We start from the raw sequence: 21,289 nt of genomic DNA, 5'->3' as shown, positions 1-21,289 counted from the left end.
ACAGGACAGATACTGTGGTGGCACAGTAGGAACAGGACAGAGATACTGTGGTGGTACAGTAGGAACAGGACAGAGATACTGTGTGTGTGGTGGTACAGTAGGAACAGGACAGAGATACTGTGTGTGTGGTGGTACAGTAGGAACAGGACAGAGATACTGTGTGTGTGGTGGTACAGTAGGAACAGGACAGAGATACTGTGTGCGGTGGTACAGTAGGAACAGGACAGAGATACTGTGTGTGTGGTGGTATAGTAGGGACAGGGCAGAGATACTGTGTGTGTGGTGGTATAGTAGGGACAGGGCAGAGATACTGTGGTGGTACAGTAGGAACAGGACAGAGATACTGTGTGGTGGTATAGTAGGAACAGGACAGAGATACTGTGTGTTGTGGTACAGTAGGAACAGGACAGAGATACTGTGTGTGTGGTGGTACAGTAGGAACCGGACAGAGATACTGTGTGTGTGGTGGTACAGTAGGAACAGGACAGAGATACTGTGTGTGTGGTGGTACAGTAGGAACAGGACAGAGATACTGTGTGTGTGGTGGTACAGTAGGAACAGGACAGAGATACTGTGGTGGTACAGTAGGAACAGGACAGATACTGTGGTGGCAGAGTAGGAACAGGACAGATACTGTGGTGGCACAGTAGGAACAGGACAGAGATACTGTGGTGGTACAGTAGGAACAGGACAGAGATACTGTGTGTGTGGTGGTACAGTAGGAACAGGACAGAGATACTGTGTGTGTGGTGGTACAGTAGGAACAGGACAGAGATACTGTGTGTGTGGTGGTACAGTAGGAACAGGACAGATACTGTGGTGGCACAGTAGGAACAGGACAGAGATACTGTGGTGGCACAGTAGGAACAGGACAGAGATACTGTGGTGGCACAGTAGGAACAGGACAGAGATACTGTGGTGGTACAGTAGGAACAGGACAGAGATACTGTGGTGGTACAGTAGGAACAGGACAGAGATACTGTGTGTGTGGTGGTATAGTAGGAACAGGACAGAGATACTGTGTGGTGGTATAGTAGGAACAGGACAGAGATACTGTGTGGTGGCATAGTAGGAACAGGACAGAGATACTGTGGTGGCACAGTAGGAACAGGACAGAGATACTGTGGTGGTACAGTAGGAACAGGACAGAGATACTGTGGTGGTACAGTAGGAACAGGACAGATACTGTGGTGGCACAGTAAGAACAGGACAGAGATGCTGTGTGTGTGGTGGTACAGTAGGAACAGGACAGATACTGTGGTGGCACAGTAGGAACAGGACAGAGATACTGTGGTGGCACAGTAGGAACAGGACAGAGATACTGTGGTGGCACAGTAGGAACAGGACAGAGATACTGTGGTGGCACAGTAGGAACAGGACAGAGATACTGTGTGCGGTGGTACAGTAGGAACAGGACAGAGATACTGTGTGCGGTGGTACAGTAGGAACAGGACAGAGATACTGTGTGTGTGGTGGTATAGTAGGGACAGGGCAGAGATACTGTGTGTGTGGTGGTATAGTAGGGACAGGGCATAGATACTGTGGTGGTACAGTAGGAACAGGACAGAGATACTGTGTGGTGGTATAGTAGGAACAGGACAGAGATACTGTGTGTTGTGGTACAGTAGGAACAGGACAGAGATACTGTGTGTGTGGTGGTACAGTAGGAACAGGACAGAGATACTGTGTGTGTGGTGGTACAGTAGGAACAGGACAGAGATACTGTGTGTGTGGTGGTACAGTAGGAACAGGACAGAGATACTGTGGTGGTACAGTAGGAACAGGACAGAGATACTGTGTGGTGGTACAGTAGGGACAGGACAGAGATACTGTGTGGTGGTACAGTAGGGACAGGACAGAGATACTGTGTGTGGTGGTACAGTATGAACAGGACAGAGATACTGTGTGTGTGGTGGTATAGTAGGAACAGGACAGAGATACTGTGTGTGTGGTGGTATAGTAGGAACAGGACAGAGATACTGTGTGTGGTGGTACAGTAGGAACAGGGCAGAGATACTGTGTGGTGGTACAGTAGGAACAGGACAGAGATACTGTGGTGGCACAGTAGGAACAGGACAGAGATACTGTGGTGGCACAGTAGGAACAGGACAGAGATACTGTGGTGGCACAGTAGGAACAGGACAGAGATACTGTGTGCGGTGGTACAGTAGGAACAGGACAGAGATACTGTGTGCGGTGGTACAGTAGGAACAGGACAGAGATACTGTGTGTGTGGTGGTATAGTAGGGACAGGGCAGAGATACTGTGTGTGTGGTGGTATAGTAGGGACAGGGCAGAGATACTGTGGTGGTACAGTAGGAACAGGACAGAGATACTGTGTGGTGGTATAGTAGGAACAGGACAGAGATACTGTGTGTTGTGGTACAGTAGGAACAGGACAGAGATACTGTGTGTGTGGTGGTACAGTAGGAACAGGACAGAGATACTGTGTGTGTGGTGGTACAGTAGGAACAGGACAGAGATACTGTGTGTGTGGTGGTACAGTAGGAACAGGACAGAGATACTGTGTGTGTGGTGGTACAGTAGGAACAGGACAGAGATACTGTGGTGGTACAGTAGGAACAGGACAGATACTGTGGTGGCACAGTAGGAACAGGACAGATACTGTGGTGGCACAGTAGGAACAGGACAGAGATACTGTGGTGGTACAGTAGGAACAGGACAGAGATACTGTGTGTGTGGTGGTACAGTAGGAACAGGACAGAGATACTGTGTGTGTGGTGGTACAGTAGGAACAGGACAGATACTGTGGTGGCACAGTAGGAACAGGACAGAGATACTGTGGTGGCACAGTAGGAACAGGACAGAGATACTGTGGTGGCACAGTAGGAACAGGACAGAGATACTGTGGTGGTACAGTAGGAACAGGACAGAGATACTGTGTGTGTGGTGGTACAGTAGGAACAGGACAGAGATACTGTGGTGGTACAGTAGGAACAGGACAGATACTGTGGTGGCACAGTAGGAACAGGACAGATACTGTGGTGGCACAGTAGGAACAGGACAGAGATACTGTGGTGGTACAGTAGGAACAGGACAGAGATACTGTGTGTGTGGTGGTACAGTAGGAACAGGACAGAGATACTGTGTGTGTGGTGGTACAGTAGGAACAGGACAGATACTGTGGTGGCACAGTAGGAACAGGACAGAGATACTGTGGTGGCACAGTAGGAACAGGACAGAGATACTGTGGTGGCACAGTAGGAACAGGACAGAGATACTGTGGTGGTACAGTAGGAACAGGACAGAGATACTGTGTGTGTGGTCGTACAGTAGGAACAGGACAGAGATACTGTGTGTGTGGTGGTATAGTAGGAACAGGACAGAGATACTGTGTGGTGGTATAGTAGGAACAGGACAGAGATACTGTGTGGTGGTATAGTAGGAACAGGACAGAGATACTGTGTGGTGGCACAGTAGGAACAGGACAGAGATACTGTGGTGGCACAGTAGGAACAGGACAGAGATACTGTGGTGGTACAGTAGGAACAGGACAGAGATACTGTGGTGGTACAGTAGGAACAGGACAGATACTGTGGTGGCACAGTAAGAACAGGACAGAGATGCTGTGTGTGTGGTGGTACAGTAGGAACAGGACAGAGATACTGTGGTGGCACAGTAGGAACAGGACAGAGATACTGTGGTGGCACAGTAGGAACAGGACAGAGATACTGTGGTGGTACAGTAGGAACAGGACAGAGATACTGTGGTGGCACAGTAGGAACAGGACAGAGATACTGTGGTGGCACAGTAGGAACAGGACAGAGATAACTGTGGTGGCACAGTAGGAACAGGACAGAGATACTGTGTGCGGTGGTACAGTAGGAACAGGACAGAGATACTGTGTGCGGTGGTACAGTAGGAACAGGACAGAGATACTGTGTGTGTGGTGGTATAGTAGGGACAGGGCAGAGATACTGTGTGTGTGGTGGTATAGTAGGGACAGGGCATAGATACTGTGGTGGTACAGTAGGAACAGGACAGAGATACTGTGTGGTGGTATAGTAGGAACAGGACAGAGATACTGTGTGTTGTGGTACAGTAGGAACAGGACAGAGATACTGTGTGTGTGGTGGTACAGTAGGAACAGGACAGAGATACTGTGTGTGTGGTGGTACAGTAGGAACAGGACAGAGATACTGTGTGTGTGGTGGTACAGTAGGAACAGGACAGAGATACTGTGTGTGTGGTGGTACAGTAGGAACAGGACAGAGATACTGTGGTGGTACAGTAGGAACAGGACAGAGATACTGTGTGGTGGTACAGTAGGGACAGGACAGAGATACTGTGTGGTGGTACAGTAGGGACAGGACAGAGATACTGTGTGTGGTGGTACAGTATGAACAGGACAGAGATACTGTGTGTGTGGTGGTATAGTAGGAACAGGACAGAGATACTGTGTGTGTGGTGGTATAGTAGGAACAGGACAGAGATACTGTGTGTGGTGGTACAGTAGGAACAGGGCAGAGATACTGTGTGGTGGTATAGTAGGAACAGGACAGAGATACTGTGTGGTGGCACAGTAGGAACAGGACAGAGATACTGTGGTGGCACAGTAGGAACAGGACAGAGATACTGTGGTGGTACAGTAGGAACAGGACAGAGATACTGTGGTGGTACAGTAGGAACAGGACAGATACTGTGGTGGCACAGTAAGAACAGGACAGAGATGCTGTGTGTGTGGTGGTACAGTAGGAACAGGACAGATACTGTGGTGGCACAGTAGGAACAGGACAGAGATACTGTGGTTGCACAGTAGGAACAGGACAGAGATACTGTGGTGGTACAGTAGGAACAGGACAGAGATACTGTGGTGGTACAGTAGGAACAGGACAGAGATACTGTGGTGGCACAGTAGGAACAGGACAGAGATACTGTGGTGGCACAGTAGGAAAAGGACAGAGATACTGTGGTGGCACAGTAGGAACAGGACAGAGATACTGTGGTGGCACAGTAGGAACAGGACAGAGATACTGTGGTGGCACAGTAGGAACAGGACAGAGATACTGTGGTGGTACAGTAGGAACAGGACAGAGATACTGTGTGCGGTGGTACAGTAGGAACAGGACAGAGATACTGTGTGCGGTGGTACAGTAGGAACAGGACAGAGATACTGTGTGCGGTGGTACAGTAGGAACAGGACAGAGATACTGTGTGTGTGGTGGTATAGTAGGGACAGGGCAGAGATACTGTGTGTGTGGTGGTATAGTAGGGACAGGGCAGAGATACTGTGGTGGTACAGTAGGAACAGGACAGAGATACTGTGTGGTGGTATAGTAGGAACAGGACAGAGATACTGTGTGTTGTGGTACAGTAGGAACAGGACAGAGATACTGTGTGTGTGGTGGTACAGTAGGAACAGGACAGAGATACTGTGTGTGTGGTGGTACAGTAGGAACAGGACAGAGATACTGTGTGTGTGGTGGTACAGTAGGAACAGGACAGAGATACTGTGTGTGTGGTGGTACAGTAGGAACAGGACAGAGATACTGTGGTGGTACAGTAGGAACAGGACAGAGATACTGTGTGGTGGTACAGTAGGGACAGGACAGAGATACTGTGTGTGGTGGTACAGTATGAACAGGACAGAGATACTGTGTGTGTGGTGGTATAGTAGGAACAGGACAGAGATACTGTGTGTGTGGTGGTATAGTAGGAACAGGACAGAGATACTGTGTGTGGTGGTACAGTAGGAACAGGACAGAGATACTGTGTGGTGGTATAGTAGGAACAGGACAGAGATACTGTGTGGTGGTATAGTAGGAACAGGACAGAGATACTGTGGTGGTACAGTAGGAACAGGACAGAGATACTGTGTGGTGGTACAGTAGGGACAGGACAGAGATACTGTGTGTGGTGGTACAGTATGAACAGGACAGAGATACTGTGTGTGTGGTGGTACAGTAGGAACAGGACAGAGATACTGTGTGTGTGGTGGTACAGTAGGAACAGGGCAGAGATCCATTCAATCTCCCAGATTCTCCCAGATATTTATGCATATGTAACTTTTGTCATTCATCATTTTTCATGATTCGTTCATGATTATCTGTAATTATAGGGTCCACATTAATGTAGAAGTGTTCAGAAACATATTCTTTTTCTTCTTTTTTTTTTACAATAAAACTGCCTCTAATGACACAATATATTATGTACCATTCATTTTTATTGGGCACAACAATCTTATACACAAACAAAACAATCTGCAAATACACCCAACAAGTTTCTAGAGTCACCTGTAGTCATTGCATGCTAGGAATATGGGACCAAATACTAAACTTTGAACTACTTTAATACACGTAAGTGAATTTGTCCAAATACATATGACTGCTTCAAATTGGGAGACTAGATACATTAGGTGCTTTCATTTCTGAACGGTGAAACATGTATAAAATACCCTCAAATATGAGGTGACATTCTGTACTGTCACATCATATTAAACACATTTAAATCCATTACGGTGGAGTATAGAGCCACCTTTTAAAGTTTTCACTTCACTGTCCAATCCGTAGGGGAGTGTAACACAGGTTTACAACGTTTTCAATAGCTTCAATAGCATCTTGGACCTTGTAAAAAGTGCTAACAAGGAATATGCCAACAGGGATGATAAATGATGTGGTTTCCCACATGGGACAAGTACTCTTTGAATGTTTACTCTATAGCTCCCTTAGATAGTGGAGTGGTGAGCCTCGTTTGGTCTTTAATCTACCTCTAGAGGTCTTCGGCGTTGAGAGAGATGGATACAATGGTATTTCACTCTCTGCTTTCTGCGTTTCTATACCTGTATTCTATACCTGCATTTCTATACCTCTCATTCTCAAGGATGAAAGTGTGTATGCCATGCACAATATGTGTCTTTGTGTGTGTGTGTGTGTGTGTGTGTGTGTGTGTGTGTGTGTGTGTGCGCACATACAAATGTGTGTGAGGTAGCTGGCGTCGGCCATTTCACAATCCATGGCAGCCAGCAGCCCTATACTCCTTCACCTCCCTCCCTCCCTCTCCTTCTCTGAATGCCCTTTGTTGAGCTGTGCCCTGAGTTGCTCCCGCCATCTTAGCTCCCTTAGCCGTGACCCTCCTCCTCCCCTCTTTTCTCTCTCTCTCTCATACTCTCTCTCTCTATCCCAGAGAAGTTCAGTCAAACAGAGAGGGGGAAAAAAAGAGAGAGATCAATAAAAGCATACTGGCTGTTGATTGGACTGGCAGCAGGGCTCCAGTCAGAGGACATGGCCCTGAAGCTGAGTCTGCCTGCCTGCAGTGTGTGTGATTTTCATTTTGTATTCGTATGTGTGTGTGTGTGTGTGTGTGTGTGTGTGTGGTTTTGACTGTACTGTAGTTTAGTGCTTTTCCTCCTTTTATTGGGTTGAGGTACCCTGTCTAATGTTGAGAAAGCACTTATGATGACGGTGGCAGTGCTGGTAGTGACAGAATTGGGGTGTATTACTTAATCATTCAGGAAGTAAAGTGAAATGTAATTTCAATGGTACATTTTCTGAGTTCGATGATGATGATGGTCACGATAATGACTGCTGATGATGTTGATGATGATTGACTCTTGACCCCTCTTCTTCATAGGTCTGAACTCGCGGAGCCCCCTCAGTGAGACGAAGAGCACCTCCTCCTCCCTGTCGGCCCTCAGCGATTCACTGAACAGCTCAGAGGGTGGAGAACTTACCCATGCCAATGAGGAGCTCAAGAACCTGCTGGCCCCTCCCTCCTCTGCAGGCAGCCAATCCAGCTCCAGCAGCCACTCGGGATCAGGAACTGAAGAGAAGTCTGAGAAAGGCAAGGAGTTCTGGGATGTATAGGCTGGAACATTATGTAGAACTACAGTTAATTTAATCTACTTACAATTCTGTATCCTTAAAGGCCCAATGCAGCCGTTTTTATCTCAATATCAAATCATTTCTGGGTAACAATAAGTACCTTATGATGAAATAACACTAACATTTTTTCACACTTTTACAGTGTTAGATTCCATTAAAAATGTGCAAAAAACTACTTCTCAAGCAAGATTTTTGCTAGGACTGTCTGGGAGGGGTCTGAGTGGAGAGGGGAAAACTGAAAACTAGCTGTTATTGGCAGAGAGGTTCGGAACTCTATTTGTTATTGGTCTATTAACTAATTTACCGCCTGGTGATGTCACCATGAAAATCTGAAACTCCCGCTCATGCAAACCTGATGATTAGAAGGTCCTGTGTAGGTTGTATTTTCAACCAGCAGCTATCAGGAAATAACACTGATCACATTTACAGTGTTAGTTTCATCAGCTGTTGTACAATATGATATTAAACACAGAAAACAGAATTTTGACTGCACTGGGCTTTTAAAGAGAGAGTGTGAGCCCACCCCTTAATCTACTTCCCCAGAGTCAGATGAACTCATGGATACCATGTTTATGTCTCTGTGTCCATTATGCAGGAAGTTAGATGTAGTTTTGCACGCTATTGCTAACTAGCGTAAGCGCAATGACTGAATATCTCCTCGAACAGCTAGCATGCAAAAGCACAGACTTTTTTCACGTAAATTATGCAGTGACGTAAATGTGTGTGTGATGTGTCCACAATATGCGAGGTAAAATACGAGCAGTAATTTGAGCCACACACAAGGATTTTACGGGGGTGATGTTTAATTAAGAGGACGAGGAGCACTGCAGTCATGCTAACTCCCTCTCTCCCCCCCACCAGGCTTCGAGTGCGTCTTCTGCAACTTTGTGTGCAAGACGCGGACCATGTACGAGCGCCACCTCCAGATCCACCTGATCACGCGCATGTTCGAGTGCGACGTGTGCCACAAGTTCCTGAAGACGCCCGAGCAGCTGCTGGAGCACAAGAAGTGCCACACCGTCCCCACCGGAGGGCTCAAGTAAGGAAAGCAAGTACAGACAGAGGTTCCTACTCCACCACCCTCCCACCCTACCCTACCCCGACTCCTCCCTCACACAGGCAGAGGGTAACCCACTGACCGACTGACTATAGCATGCACATTAAGTCGAAAACATGCGTGTAAGACCACATGCATAAACATAATACACACGCAGTCTGAACTGTAAATGTGTGCATGCATTCAGCCACACTTTCAAACTAGATGACGTCAACACACAGACACTGTCCAACATACACATTTACGTGCATAGGACATCTAGCTCACTGAAGCTATTAAGACATTCACAGAGTATATATAAACCGTGTTACACTCACAGCCCTTGATACCAAACACTGTCCCCCGCTGACCCAACACTCCTATACCCCTATAGGAGCCTCTGTTGTACTGTGTGATGTACACACACACAGTAAACCATACATAGCCATTTAGCCCGTCTGTTCATGTTAAATCAACGCTGCCAGTACATGAAGCTCCTTCAACACACACGCAACAACATGCTAATGACATTAGCCTAGCCATGAAGCTCCTCCAACACACACGCAACAACATGCTAATGACATTAGCCTAGCCATGAAGCTTCTCCAACACACATGCAACAACATGCTAATGACATTAGCCTAGCCATGAAGATCCTCCAACACACACGCAACAACATGCTAATGACATTAGCCTAGCGCTATGCTTTTAAAGCCTGCACACACAGATGCATATTTTATACCAGATAGATGTTCTATTTTCCCAGATTGCATTTGAAACCATCTGGAATGAAAGTAGTACCTGCATTCACATGCAATCACTAAACAGGAAATCTGAACAGAAAATATTTAAGCGCAGTAGGAACAGATTGTTAACACACAACAGTCACTGTCATTTTTATGTTTCTTTTTTTTGTTTGTATCTATTTGTCAAACTTGTTTGCCATGATACGCAGTCAGTCAATGCACGTGTAGAGCCATCGATATCAATCAGACGCCATTGAACTCATCTCGCCATTAACTGATCGGCCGACACGGTCACTTGACCATGTTTAATGTCAAGCTGTCACCACTATTCACCACTAGCCATCGGTAGCATTAGATCAGTAGTTGGTTTGGTGTTTGGAGTGAGAGAGTCAGGGTCGTAGTTTACTGAGGTATCTGTTAGTGTCTCGTCTTGTTACAAGGAGTAGAGGCACGGTTAAGGTCTCAATACACCACCACCAATTCTCTCCACGTTCATTGGTCAGTACAGGAACACACACACACACACACACCATCAACACTGCTAACAGTACTAGTCCATTTTAGGTACATGGGCATGTATTTATTTCACATTTCAAATGTTCAAGGGTGCAATTAGTTCAGTCATTATAGTAGAGTGTTTTAATGTTTGTTAGAAATCCATCCTCTATCCTGACTTTAAAACCAGACAGACAGTCCACATTAGCTGTGCAGGTAAGGTTTGAGAGGTCAGAATTAAAAGCAGGTTGCCCAAACACAGCTGCCCCCTCAGTCCAGTTCAAGAGGGTATCTCTAGTCTAGACTCTAGAGTAGTGTGTCCAGGCAGGGTTGTGTACTAAGTAGTGTGTGCTCAGCAGTGGACGGTGGGGTGACGGAGTGGTGGTTATCCACTGCAATGGAGAACACTTTCAAATCAAACTGAATAAGCTGATCAAAAGACAGACGAGAAGTTGTAGACAATGGAGAAAAAAGACTTTTTATAAGAGAGAGAGACGAGGCTGTAGTGTGTACCGAAGAGGAGAGTGTACTGAAGACTGTGCACTCTGAGTGTGGCGTGAGGCGTGTCTAGGACAGAGAAGGGCCTCCCCAGTGCATCCTTAGTGTACTCAGAAGTGTTCATTCAGGAGTGTATGTCCAGGAGTGTATGGGAGAGAGAAGGTGTGTGTTGGGTCTTCACCACGTGGCTGGTTGTATTCTGAGGTGATTCTGTTCTGCAGGGTTTGTGAAGCGCTTTGGGGCCCAGAGCAGATGAATGGTGCTATTTAAATGTAAGTGCCACATTTCCATTTATTTCAGTTATCCTTCCATTCCTAATTCCGTCCAATCCTGTTCTCTTCCCACAACCTGTCTCTGCCCAGTTCTACATGCCCCACCCACCTACCACCAACTCACTCCAAACACACTTTCAACCCCAACCCACCCTACACACTTTAAAATTTCAACAACACACACACACACACCAATCATTCCTTTAGGGTCAAATATTCAGGACACATCACACACACCTTTCCTCCTTCACCTTCCCCCTCTTCATCCTCCCTTGTGTTGTAGTCTTAAGGTGTGTGTTTTGGTCATTGTGTATTTAAGTCCTCTCTTCGTTAAACCTCCCCTCGCTATTGTGTGTGTATTTCCCATGTCCTGCCCCCTTCCACTTCCTCCTTCCTGTTTCCCAGGTGCCCCGTCTGCATTTATTCCACCAATCGACCGGTGGCCATGGAGTGCCACCTGAAGACCCATTACAAGATGGAGTACAAGTGTCGCATCTGCCAGTCGGTGTGGTGCGACCAGCCCGCGCTGGAGAGGCACATGCGCGAGCATCGCCTCGGCAACCACTACAAGTGTGAGCAGTGTGGCTACCTGTCCAAGACGGCCAACAAGCTGATCGAGCACGTGCGCGTGCACACGGGCGAGCGGCCCTTCCACTGCGACCGCTGCGGCTACAGCTGCAAGCGCAAGGACAACCTGAACCTGCACAAGAAGCTGAAGCACGCCCCGCGCCAGACCTTCGGCTGCACGGAGTGCCCCTTCACCACCACCCACCCCTTCATCTTCAGCCGCCACCTCAAGAAGCACCAGGGTGGAGGGGAAGGGGAGGAGGCCGGCGAGGAGGAGTTCCAGGCCCAGCTAGGGGGCTCTCTGGTGGGGTCTCTGCGGGGCGGGGAGCCCTTCCTCCTGGGGGTAGGTGGAGGTGGGAGTAGCGGGGGGAGCGGTAGCAGCAGCCCCCTCATGATTCTCTCTGCCTCCCAGGCCCTGCAGTCTGTCGCCCTGTCACTCATCACAGGGAAACAACACCACCGTCAACAGGAGCTCCCGCCCCCAGCCCAGCGTTACCTGACAGCGACCACAACCAATGGCGGAGGCCCCTCCCTCTTCTTCCCCTCCCCACGCCATGTCTACGAGCAGTTGGGAAACTGCGAGCGGGCGCACCTGATCCCCCTCACAACCCTGTTCACCCACCGCCACCGCTCCACATTCCACTCGCCCCTCTCCAGACTCCAGAGGCCGCCCTCCTCCGCCCCCCTTTTCCTCTCCTCCACCGCCTCCTCCCCCTCTCCTCCCTCGCCCACCTCACTCAAACACTCCTTCCTGGCTTACCTAGGACTGGGACTGACGGAGAGAGCCAAGACTGTGTGACTGTTCTCCTCTCCTCCTTCTCATCCCTATCTCTTCCCTCCTCCCTCTCGTTCCCCTTTCTCTCCATCCCTCTCTCCCTGGACAGTGGTGTGAATGATCGTTATCCACTGCGATGGGGAAAACTTTCCAATCAAGCCAGCTGAATAAGCTGGACAGAGACAGACAAGTAGTTATTGTAGACAATGAAAAGAAAAAAAGAATTTATCAGAGAAAAGGCTGTATGTGCTAAAAAATGCATTTATATCAAAAGCTGCTTTTCTTATCTGTTATATCGATTGAATTATTACTCTCTCTCTCTACTTTTTATTTTCTAATGTTTGTTTTTTGGACTTTTGAATGACCAGGACCCAACTGCATTACCTGTAAAAACGGATCCGTGTTTTCTTTTTGTTTTTGTTAGAAAAGTCGAAAAAGAAGAAGAAACAAAACAATTGCTCTGACATTTTTTGTGCATTTTTGTCTTTTGGCTACTACGCATCAGAATAGCATGCCTGCCTCTTTGTTTCTGCTCGCTTTGATGCACGTCATTTAATAGGGTATGATGAACCAATCCCCAGGTTGTTAAATTGTGATGCGCCGCGAACAAGAACCAATGAAACGGAACGCTTTTTCTCAAGTCTCGTTTCCAAAGCAACGCCTCAAACCACGCACTTAATGAATTATTTAACAAATGTGTACTGTACATAGTTTTGTATCTCCCCCACAACTAAGCTTTGACTTTATCTGTTTGGCTTTGTGTAATGCTGAAACCATATGCATCAAACGTCGACTTGAACTCACCTTTGTCTCAGGTGGCGGTCGTCTTGGCAACCCATACACACCGGTGACATCTTGTACGTTGTTTGAAGTTGTGCGGTGGGGTGGACAGAACAAGTGACATTCTCTACTCAAGGCCCTTTGCCAATTCAAACGGTTTTCAAATCAATGTATCACACGTTATAGCCTCATGCTATATTCTTTGCTTTCCCCAACTTAGCCCTTGTGTAACCGTAGCCTAGTCCCAGGTCTGTTTGTGCTGTCGTGACAATGACCGTAGGAATTGGCAAGACACCACAAACAGATCTGGGACCAGATTGGTTTTACCCCACCAGCCCACATCAAAGGATCCATGAGGACACCTGTAACCCCTGAGACCAGGGTCCTATTCATTAGGCACCAAACGGAAGAAAAAGGACTGAATCACCAGAACTTGTCGTTATGCTACGTTGTGCCCTAATGAATACGACCCAGGTGTTGTTCGGTCCAGCATCGTGTGTAGAACTATGTATGGACTGGCGCACCATTACGTTAGATAAGCTGTAAGAGAGAACTGTTTTGTGGAGGCGACCAGCTAACGGGGTGTTAAAACCCCCAGCGGCTCCGGTCACCACAGGCCGATTCAATGGTGCTTTTTCGAGCTCTTTTGTAATTTTGTGTAAAAGAAAAAACAGAAAGAAACTGTTCCAAAATGACTTGAATGAATGTATTTTTCTTTGTTGATGTACGTGATGCGAACATGATGCAGATGTCCGGTGTAGTTGCAGGCAGGGACTGTTGGGTACCATTGCCTATATGACAGAAAGCAAGGGGTTTTGGTTTTTGTAGGTCCGTGGCCTTCTGTGTCTTTTTAGGTTGTTCATTCGGTTTTTTTCCCTCTCTCTTTCTCTTTTTTACTGAGCCTTTTAAACGTAGGACGATGAGCGTTTTCTACTAACGTGCATCGCTATTATGAAGCCATTTTGATGAAGGCTCCGATAGGTCCAATGTTGTTGACGAGGAAGCAGCCATTGGTTTGGTTTTGGTGGTGTCGCTTCTATCTCAGTGAGAAGACATGGTACTGCTTTCTATTCCCCCTTCGCTCCATCTCTCAGTTGTAATTGCACTTAGCTTAGTCCCATTTCAAAACCAAAAGCACTTAGCTAGTTCATATTGTTATAGTGTAAACGTTTGAGCGGTCGGTCCAATAGGATATCACCGGAAACAGACTTATTACCTTTTTAAGATGTTTGCTGTGAACGATCTGAATCAAACCGTGATTTCCTGATTTTTGTTGTGTAGACATTTTGTGGTTTTAGTGCGGAGGGTTTTTCCCTCTGTAAAATTGCAGAGTGCAGATGAACAACAAATTGCATGAATTAGGCAGTCGAGGTTGAACTATACTACGCTGGGAGACCCAAAGGGCCCAGGCTAAATTGTCAAAGCCAATTTTGCACAGTGCTGCACTTTTTGAACATGAAAAATGTATTTATCTGTACAGACGGAGATGCTCAACATGGAGAGTGTACATTTTGGTTTCTTTTATGCAAAAGCATTACCCATTTAATTGACCTTGCTCCCATTCCCAAGTGGTCTTTAAGCCAAAATGGTTTCTTATTTGTAAAGGGATTTTTTTTTTTACCTTAATTGTTTTGCTTGTTTATTGTACTTTTCATTTTCTTGTGATTTTTTTTTTTATATATATATATTTTATTTCTTTGTAATGACAACAACAAAAATTGAGAGAACAATGCATTGTTAAGACCAAATGAAACTTAAAAACGAGGTTGTGATGCTAGGATTAAATCCGTCACTTCCTGGTAACAGAGGGGTGTAACAGTTAAATCTCTCTCCCGTGGTTGGCTTTCTTTTAGTTCCCTTTGACAACATAGCAATGTTCAGCATGCTGTCCGCTGGTCGCTGCTACATTATAGGAGTACAAGGAGCCCCCACCCCTGCCACACACACACTCCTAGGTCAGCTCCAGCTCCTTATCTATCCTCTAATATGTAATACTCTAGTGCCACTTGGTGGAAGGGAACCGCCTGAGACCACTGAGAATGAGTCAAACTGATTTTCAGGGTCCAAATCTAAAAACAAAAAATAAGAGGAACAAAAAAAAGAATGTGCCCGTCTTTTTACGACTGACTGTATGCCTTTTTTATATATATATATATAGCTACCGCATAATCATTATGTAATCAAGAATGGCTGCAGTTGTTTCTTCTTATAGAACGGCCCCTTGGTCTGGTTGGTGTGTCTAAGGAGAAGAAAAGGCCGACAGGGATCGCTTCTCTGTCCTTTCCAAACCCAGTATTTTTAAGCACTTATCGTTTGCTTATCATTTTTTGCCGAAAGGTGTTTTTTTTTTTTTAAATGGTATGTTGAGTGACTTCGGAGTATGCATGACATCTCTCTCTCTCTATTTTATGACTCGACAAGACAACTATCTTCTTTTTTGTGTGTTTTCGTTCATATTTTTGGCACTCAGTAAAAATTGGTATGTGCTGTATAAAGCTTTCTGATTAGTTCATTGTTAAGGCTGTACAGGGTTGTTTGTGACAATAACTGGTAAATAGATCATTTGTACTTTTTTGGTTTTTGTATTCGTTTTTTCTTTGTTTTGGCATTATTTTATGTTCAAAAGTTGCCAGATCTAAATGTAACAGGATTTGAAAGTAAAGCTTACAACAAGATGTTCCACCTCAGGTCTGGTTTTTCTTTCGACTCTATAATGTCATTTTCAATGTCAGGTTGTCTTGATTGTATATAGTTGATACGGCCTCTCTCCAGGTACAGCTGCTACACCGGTGGAGACGTTGACAACGGGAAAGAAAACAGCAGCAACGGATCCTCCCAAAAGTCTAATTATGGAATACCTCCAACCGGCCAACACTCAAGCCTTATGAGAGACGGCGGAGGACTGATGCGACGCAGCTCTCTATAAGTTTCATAGGCTGTGACATCTGAAATGGCACCCTATTTCCTATATAGTGCACTACTTTTGACCCCTGTTCCCTATAAAGTGAACAACTTTTGACCAGGGCCCGACAGGGTTAACTGACAACGACGAAAACGGTGCATGCGCTCCAATGGGGCAGAAGGCCGTGAGTTGTTATGATTCTGGACGGCCAGATAGCTAGCAACAGTAACAACAAGCTGCCATGTAGTGAATCGCAAGTGGCTCATTTCAGCTAGTTTGTTCTTGATACCATGTCTTGTTTTGACTCATGTCACGTCTTATGCTAATATGGCTAAAATTAGCTAGCTAGCTAACCAACAACAGTAACCATGTATTTGAGAAACAAGTACTCATTGTGAAAATGTATTTATTATTTATGATTTCAAAAAACATTAGAGACTAAGTATAGTTTACATGTTGTCAACAATCTAAGGCAACACCGTCCGTTTTGCCCCATAGTTGCGCACGCCTCGGTTTTGTTGCTAAACAACCAACCTGTCTTGGGGCCCTGGTCAAAAGCAGTGCGCTACATAGGGAATAGGGTGCGATTTGGGGCGTGTCCACAGTGCTGTAATGGAGGCAGCAGACAGCAGCAGCACGTTCTCACCCAGCCAGAGGTTGGGGCCAGCCTAATGAAAACAGATGAAGCAGAGATAAAGTGTTTGCAGAAATTAAGGGACTCGTTTATCACCGTTAGGCCCCGAGCTATAGAACACCTTGGTCTAAAGTTCTCCTTTAACAGGCCTATAGTCAGTATCCCAAACACACACACTCTCTCCCTCTGTCTACCACCCTTCTCTCTTTCCCCCTCTCTCCTTCTCTCTTTCCCCCTCTCTCCTTCTCTCTTCCCCCCTCTCTCCTTCTCTCTTTCCCCCTCTCTCCTTCTCTCTTTCCCCCTCTCTCCTTCTCTCTTCCCCCTCTCTCCTTCTCTCTTTCCCCCTCTCTCCTTCTCTCTTTCCCCCTCTCTCCTTCTCTCTTCCCCCTCTCTCCTTCTCTCTTTCCCCCTCTCTCCTCTCTTTCCCCCTCTCTCCTTCTCTTTCCCCCTCTATCCTTCTCTCTTTCCCCCTCTCTCCTTATCTCTTCCCCCTCTCTCCTTCTCTCTTCCCCCTCTCTCCTTCTCTCTTCCCCCTCTCTCCTTCTCTCTTTCCCCCTCTCTCCTTCTCTCTTCCCCCCTCTCTCTCCTTCTCTCTTCCCCCTCTCTCCTTCTCTCTTCTCTCCTTCTCTCTTCCCCCTCTCTCCTTCTCTCTTCCCCCTCTCTCCTTCTCTCTTCCCCCTCTCTCCTTCTCTCTTTCCCCCTCTCTCCTTCTCTCTTCCCCCTCTCTCCTTCTCTCTTTCCCCCTCTCTCCTTCTCTCTTCCCCCTCTCTCCTTCTCTCTTTCCCCCTCTCTCCTTCTCTCTTCCCCCTCTCTCCTTCTCTCTTTCCCCCCTCTCTCTTTCCCCCTCTCTCCTTCTCTCTCCCCCTCTCTTCCTCCCTCAATTCAATGGCTTTATTGGAATGGGAAACATATGTTTATATAAAGTAGATAATAAACAAAAGGAAAATAAACAAAGACATGTCTAATTCAAACTGAAATAGTGCATATTGTATAAACAGCCAATACTTTGAAGGGGTGAGAGAGAGAGATCTCCCTCCCCCCTTAAGTATTGACAGTTGCATATGGCTGTTTATATGATATGCACTATTTCAGTGTGTATTATGCAGTAATGTTATCTGTTCATATTAGCCAATGATCTGTATATACAGTACCTCATCCACAGGATTTCAGTGTTGCTCAGAGTAAAGTATGGAGCTTCGGCGATGCTAGACCAAATGGTCACCTCACTGCCCTGGACCTTAACCTTTACAGAGTTCACCCGTGTTCAAGTCTGAAACTCCTCTCCTTCTCTATGTAGTTCAGATGTTGGCGTCTAGATCCGGTCTGGCCGTTTGCCATACCGTGGTATTAATGAGTCTCCTCTCCAGTGTGTTGAAAGCGGCTTAATTAAGTTCAAAGCAGTGCCAGGGTCACTAGAGGCCTGCTCAGCTGACCTCCCTATGAGTGGAAGTGTTGATTAGGAAGTGGAGATGGAGACACTCGCGCGGGTACATACACACTAGTGGAGACACACTCCTACACACACACACACACACGGCAGGACCTGTATTGATTTGAGGGTATATAGACGTCTAAAGATTGACTTCCATTCATATTTAGCTCATGCCAATAACACCTTAATTACTATACAATGCTATTGTCCAAAATGGAGAATTTCTCCCTCACAAAAAAGGTGTATATATATTTATAATAATATCCCTCCACCCCTGGGCTCAAGCTGTCTGCACAGCGAAGACCTTTCGACACCACCTCGTGAAAGTTGGCCGGCACCGATCGATAGCGTGTTAGCTTTTTGTTTGTAGGTTCAGGCTGCCTTGGCTTTATTACAGCTGGTTCGAGTCACGGGGGAGTCGCAGCGGCGCGGATTTGCAGGCCGAGGGAGAGAGAAAGAGCGGGAAAGAGACAGAGAGGGAGAGCGAGAGGAGCTCCCTCTTGTTTGCCAAAAGTGTAATCCCACTGTGACCTGGGCTGACCCCGCCCTGAGAGGAAAGCTGCTTAGACAGAAGTGTGTCGGCAGGAGGGAGCTGCCACCCAGCGGCCTGCCTCCCTCTGTCTTTCCACTTCTCCCTCTCTTTCCCTAGTATGGTGATTCTCTCCGTCTACTCTTTTTCTTTCTCACTCTACCCCTCTACCTTTCTCTCTCTCTCCACTCCTTTCTCTCTTCCCCTTTTATTTCTACCGCTCACTTCCTCCCCTGCCCTCTTCTCTCACTTCCTCCCCTACCCTCTTCTCTCATGCCTCCCCTACCCTCCTTTTCTCTCCCTCCACCTCGCTCTCCCTCCATCTCTCTCCACCTCCCTCTTATTCCCCCTTTCTCTCCTCCTTCTACTCTCATGTCTTCCCTGAAGCATCAATACTTACCAGGATCCTTCTCTTCACCCGTCTGTCCATGGTGGGTTTGAGGTCTTAGCATGTGAAGGAGGAGGAGCTGAGGCAGAGCTAAGTAAAGACAGATCCTCTCTCCCCTCCATAGAGAAAACAAACTGAAGGGGGCAAAAAAAGAGTCCAAAATGGCACCCTATTCCCTATATATATATATATATAGTGCACTGCTTTTGACCAGGGTCCATAGTGCTTTGGTCAAAAGTAGTGTGCACTATAAAGGAGATAGGGGTGCCATTTCGTACGTAACCAGAGAGACAAAGAGAAGGCCTGCAACAGGGGATCGTTGGTGCAGAGAACAATAAGGGGGAAACTAACTGTGGAATTTATTTAGCATGGGGTATACCAGCACTAATGCAACTTTTCAGAAATGACTAGTTTCCAGACCAAACTTATTTTATAAAATTCATGTAATTTCAGAACGAGTTCAATGAAATCCAAAGTGCTACAACCTTATCCATTTGTTGATAATCGCATCCTTCTATTACGTCTGGACAGCTTCCACCTCAGGTGAGAAAAACACCTCTTATCCAATCAAGAGCTGGGATCTAGCCAAATAAAAAATGGACAGGGGGACGATCTGTAGTCTGGGTTAGGTCCCAAGTGCACTACTTTCGACCAGAGCTCTATGGATCCTGGTATAAAGTAGTGCACTTCATAGAGAACAGGGTTCCATGTGGGAGCCCTGCAGTCTCCTGTGGTGTATCACTCATTTGCCCATCCAGAATAGGCAACAGAGAGGACATGCATTTACTTGCTTGTCCTTCTGCAGCCAATCCCACCAACCAGGACCAGACGCCACCATCACTAGCCAACCACCCCATGCGGTGTGAGCTCCTAATCGCAGGGGTGAGACATCGCTCGGCAGAGGCGGGGGGGTCCGCGACAATCTGATTCAGGAAGCTCCACAGGAGGTACCTTCGCCACCGAGGAAGAGGGATTACCAAGAAGCCACCGGGCTCTGGCGTATCCAGACTTGGGGCCGCCCCGGAACATTATAGGGGGATGGATCGTATAGCCACACACACACTGCCTCACTACAACAACCTCAAACATAAGCTGGGTGATTTTGATTGGACAAGGAAGGCATGTTTACTGTACTGTATATGAGGAGGAGGGATATACTGTAACTTGGGGGGGGGGGGGGGGGTCATACCCCTTAGCCTGGAAGAGTCATCTGAAATGGAGACCCCAGTAAATCTCACGACTGTTGTCAGGGCTAGACTGTTACCATGGCACTACGGGACACTGACTTGGTTTCTATGGATATGAGCTCTTCGAACATAACACAATTGCATGAATAGGTCTTTTCATTTTCCTATTGGACATCACGCTCAGTGATACTGGCATCATCTTCTGTTTTGTTTTTGTTGACATTTAGAACATGATAGTATGTGCAGTCTTTTAAAATGTGGTAATTTACAGCATCTTGCCAGCATCAATCAGTTGCCATCAAATGCCATCTAAAATGTATCTCTTCTAATTATGTCATTCTACTCTATTCTATCTCTACATGTATTACTGCTTTATATTTATATTCCTCACCATTTCTGTCTTTTACAAGACCAGCACTGATTTCAATGATTCAGGTCCGTAGAGGTCTGAGGCTGGCAGGTTTTTGTGTGTCTGGCTTTTTAAGAGCAGATCCAAGGTCAGAGACAAGCTAATCCTGCTCCTCGTTCCCCTGGTGAAGTAATGAAGTGTAACACTGACCCCAGTCTCACCCCCAACGATCTGCTCCGGCTGGCCAGGTGAAAAACTGATGTGGAGACAGTTGTACTTTATTCTTGGTTTGGAAATACAGTAAAACCAGGTACAGTGGTTGTTTACTGAGGAAACCACACAGAGAAACATAAGGATATCGTTCTCGTTTTCAAATCCACCACAATATCCAATGTGACATTGAACCAGTGGCGTGTATTCATGGATGCCAAGGGAAACCAGTCTTTCTCAAAACATTTCTAAGTAAAAAACACAAAATAATGTTTCATAATTGTCCTTCGCAAGAGGTTGAATGTATCTAACCGGAGAAAGCACTCGAGCAAGCGAAACAGCACCCATCTATCTGATGCTGTCTGGTCTAAAAGAGTATGACATCGTGCCGCCCATAGCATTGAATGCATGGGAAGCCAGTGAACATTTGGGCTCCCTTGATTTAAAAAAAGCATCAAATAATAGCCAATCAGCATTGAGCTAAACTGAGTGAGCTCAACTGTGAATGGTCTTGGCACACCAAAACAAAAAGTGTCATGGGAAGCCCGTTTGGATTTGTCGTCTCTCCTGTCAAATCGCATTGAGAGCACATGTCATTGACAGGATGTTTTTCTACTTACACCAACACGCACACACAGACACAAATCA

General features: G+C 46.5%; 1 protein-coding gene across 1 annotated transcript in view; it reads left to right on the top strand.

The window, feature by feature from the left end:
* znf827 (zinc finger protein 827) overlaps positions 1-15,685 on the top strand; it is a 110,004-nt gene extending 94,319 nt beyond the window's left edge. Inside the window, exons 12-14 of the mRNA XM_065003325.1 lie at positions 7,591-7,800; positions 8,703-8,880; positions 11,294-15,685. Of these exons, the coding sequence (XP_064859397.1) occupies positions 7,591-7,800; positions 8,703-8,880; positions 11,294-12,254 (1,349 nt within the window). The 3' untranslated portion in view covers positions 12,255-15,685. The remainder of the gene's footprint in view (positions 1-7,590; positions 7,801-8,702; positions 8,881-11,293) is intronic.
* Positions 15,686-21,289: the final 5,604 nt, after the last annotated feature.

The sequence above is a fragment of the Oncorhynchus nerka genome, linkage group LG18 (assembly GCF_034236695.1).
Source record: "Oncorhynchus nerka isolate Pitt River linkage group LG18, Oner_Uvic_2.0, whole genome shotgun sequence".
Classification (NCBI taxonomy): Eukaryota; Metazoa; Chordata; class Actinopteri; order Salmoniformes; family Salmonidae; genus Oncorhynchus; species Oncorhynchus nerka.
The sequence above is the reverse complement of the archived record's forward strand: the minus strand, read 5'-3'. Positions and strand labels throughout refer to the sequence as shown.